The sequence below is a fragment of the Echinococcus granulosus genome (assembly GCF_000524195.1).
Source record: "Echinococcus granulosus chromosome Unknown EG_S00012, whole genome shotgun sequence".
In the NCBI taxonomy this organism is placed as follows: Eukaryota; Metazoa; Platyhelminthes; class Cestoda; order Cyclophyllidea; family Taeniidae; genus Echinococcus; species Echinococcus granulosus.
Genome location: NW_020170392.1, coordinates 1495874 through 1499029, shown reverse-complemented (window position 1 = coordinate 1499029; position 3156 = coordinate 1495874). Strand labels below are relative to the sequence as shown.

Here is a 3156-nt window from a genome sequence, read left to right as displayed (position 1 = left end):
GAAAAGATGACTGACTAAACATATACGTCTTAGATGACCATGAGAACATTCTGTGTTCCTCCCATAAATTCGTTATTTAAACGCTACATCTCGTTTTCTTTCAGGAGAGAATTTTGAAGACATGCCTACAGCTTGCATACTTGCGGAAGCAAAATTGGGCCCCAAGATTTTGTGTACAGATCCTGTAAAACATTATAAAAACCCACACTTTGATCAAGAACTTGCATGGGCCCTTGATAGAAGGAGCCTCCGACTCTTTCGCTTGTATCGTCGTTCCATAAGGCTTAAGTTTTACACTCTTCATGGAAATAAATGTTCCCGTAAAAAGGACCCACTTGGTTACATCGTTTTGGATCCGAGAGAAGCCACTCAACGAAAAATGTATAGATGGCGCCAACTTTTGGACAACAAAGAGCGGCTTCATCCAATGGTATGCTGCGGCCTTTATATCGAATCCTACTTAAATTGATTTCTTTAATTTGAATATTTTTTGTTGTATTCGAATTTTTCTTATTAAGTGTTTGGGCCCTTGGTCGCTGTGGCGATGTTGATGGAAACATGTCATGCATTAAATCAGTGTACACTTGTAAATATCGTCGAAAGTAATATTTGTGAAGTTGTATAACGAGCACGCAGATTGGAACCGTGAATAGCACTTTAAACACGACTTATAATATTAGAATTTATATTGTGGGCCATGAAAATGTCATGATGCTGTGGTTCTATGGCTATGACCCAATAATTTCGCTCTGGCATGAAGCAAATCTCGGTACAAATTGAAATGCAAGCTCAGCTTTATCCATCTACGTGACTTGGGTTTAATCGCCCATGTATCGTCAAGATAGGGACAGAAGTCACTACCTTCTTTAGAAATGCTGCGAAAAATATTCATTAGGTTTAATTTAAATGTATATGGGAATGAATGATAAATGGGAGCTCAAATGTGTGCTGTGAAGTTTAACCACGACATATATTAAGGATGGAAGTACTCCAGGTTTTTATCGCCCTCCATTACATACCCACTCGGCTTGGATATGTGGTAAGTTCTCCGTTTACTCCTTCGCCCCCAGTCTTCATTTCGGTACGTATCTTCTTTATTGATAGAAGTATGAACGGGGTGCAGCGGTTAGGGTTGCGCACGTTCAGAGTATACTTCTCCCTCAGAGGTGAATGACCTCCGTGTCGTCACAAGATTCGTGTTCACTGAACGTTCTCGCCCAAGAAAGTCATTCATACGTTGCTCCCTCGTCTTTTGAACACCATCCACGGCCCTCTTCCCATCTGTGTTCTTTGCATATGCCATCAGCACCGGTCTTTTTCCTCCGTTAGTAAGTAAACTTCATCTTCGTACCCGACAAGTGGTGTATCTTTGTTGTGATGAAGGGTGATTGGTTAAGTACGGACTTTTGCATTACAAACGTGGTGGTTTGTTGATGAAATGATTTTCATCGCTTGGAATGCATCTTTCTTCCACTGGTAAAGGAACTTCCCCTGCACCTTAGGCAGCCGACCGGTTCTCTTTAGCTATGCTACATCTTCCTCTCGATAGACGTTAGTCTGCCTGTTTATCGTAACACTTATTCTACCTGGTATATGGCAGTAGTAGGCGTCTAGGTGTGACGCTGAAAGTTTGTCTTTTTCCTTCTTTTACTCACAGCGCGCACTCTGAGACATATTTGGTTGCTACTTTCGCGTTTGGTAAAATAATATCGAAAGGTTCTTTCAGTTTACTTTCGTTGAGCATAGTGGAGGGTGAAACATCGGTTGAGGTTTGGATCGTACCCCTGTACGCTAGGAAGAATCGTTCTAGATTTAAATCTCAGACTTCCGATTGCGCTTCCATAGTGGAAACCTTCATAGAGCTATTTGTACTCTCCACCTGTCCATTGCCTCACGGATGTCAATGGGTTTTGCGCCTTGGGAATCTCAAAGGTCTTGCATGGTTCAGTAAAGTGTCGGCTTTCAAAATAAGCGTCTTGATCACTGTGCGCCGTTTCGGCCACTTCGTGTTGACAAACACAGTGACTGAAGAAAGGTGGAGCAATCGTTTCAGTGCCTTGTACCTTCATGCGTTCTGCCTGGGCTACTTTTTGAGGTAGTCTATTATAACCAGAATGGATCAGTCTCTAATCTTGGTGGGCGTCAAAGGATCCATGATGTTAATACCTACGCTTTCTCTTGGTAACTCTTTGGACAGTCGCTGTGCGATGGGGCCTTTTGAAGCTGCTGCAGGTGATACAGATTCAGCAGAAATCAATTACGTCTGGGGAGAATGAAGGTCACCAGTGTCTTATGCTCGGGGCATTAGATATATTTTCGTCCGCGTGGCTTAGGTGTTCGTACAACTCTTGGGGAACTGTTTGTAACAATGATCCTGGGACTACTGGGCGTTTGGGGTACCGAACACCATCCCGGAACCGTAAAAACCCATCCTCTAGGGAGAGTTCCGACTACTCCCGCCATATCTGTCTGACTGTTTCGATCGATAACGTTACCTGTTTTTCTGTAGGTTTATGGAAAAACGTAGGGGACCTCTCATACACCAGATTCGTGTCAGAATCAATACTTCGCGCATTCTCCCAGCGATGCTTAGCACGCTCGCTCAAGAATATGTTAACCACTGGCACTACCTGTATCTGCCACGATTGGTCAAAAGGTCAGAGCATCTGAATTGCTAAAGGTATTTCCTTTTCTACACTGTACTGTTCAGTGGTGCTGCAGTTTCTCGTAACAGCGTGCTAATGGACGGTCTATCTACTTCATTATTTTAATCGATTAATCCCCTAACGATTCTTTTTCACTACAAACCTCGCGTTATCAGGTAATACCTCAAATGTGTAACCATTGTGGAGATAGCGAACAGCCTATGTGGCGTTGCAATTTTCTGTCACTTTTGGTTGAGTCTCGTACTCGCGTAGACAATGAAGCGTACCTTACCTGTTCGTACAATTATGCAAGTAAACCGCGCAGGACTGCACTACTAGCGTCGGGACGCAGGATGAATGGTGGAGCACTTGGTAAGAAATTTGGTAAAGCTAGAATGGCTGCGGAGTAAAGTGTTCAATTAAATGCCTTAAACAATCAATCGCAGTCTGCCTTAACTAGAATACATTGCAAGTTCCATTACACCTAAAGCAAAGATGCGTTGCAGATAAT

At 43.0% G+C, this 3156-nt stretch overlaps 1 protein-coding gene across 1 annotated transcript; it reads left to right on the top strand. All coding sequences in view use genetic code 11, as the record gives it.

The window, feature by feature from the left end:
- Positions 1-121: 121 nt before the first annotated feature.
- Positions 122-469, top strand: EGR_02704 (Centrosomal protein; the record flags this gene model as incomplete). Its single annotated transcript, XM_024491953.1, has 1 exon — positions 122-469. One exon carries the CDS (start codon positions 122-124, stop codon positions 467-469), a length of 348 nt encoding a protein of 115 aa, XP_024353768.1.
- Positions 470-3156: the final 2687 nt, after the last annotated feature.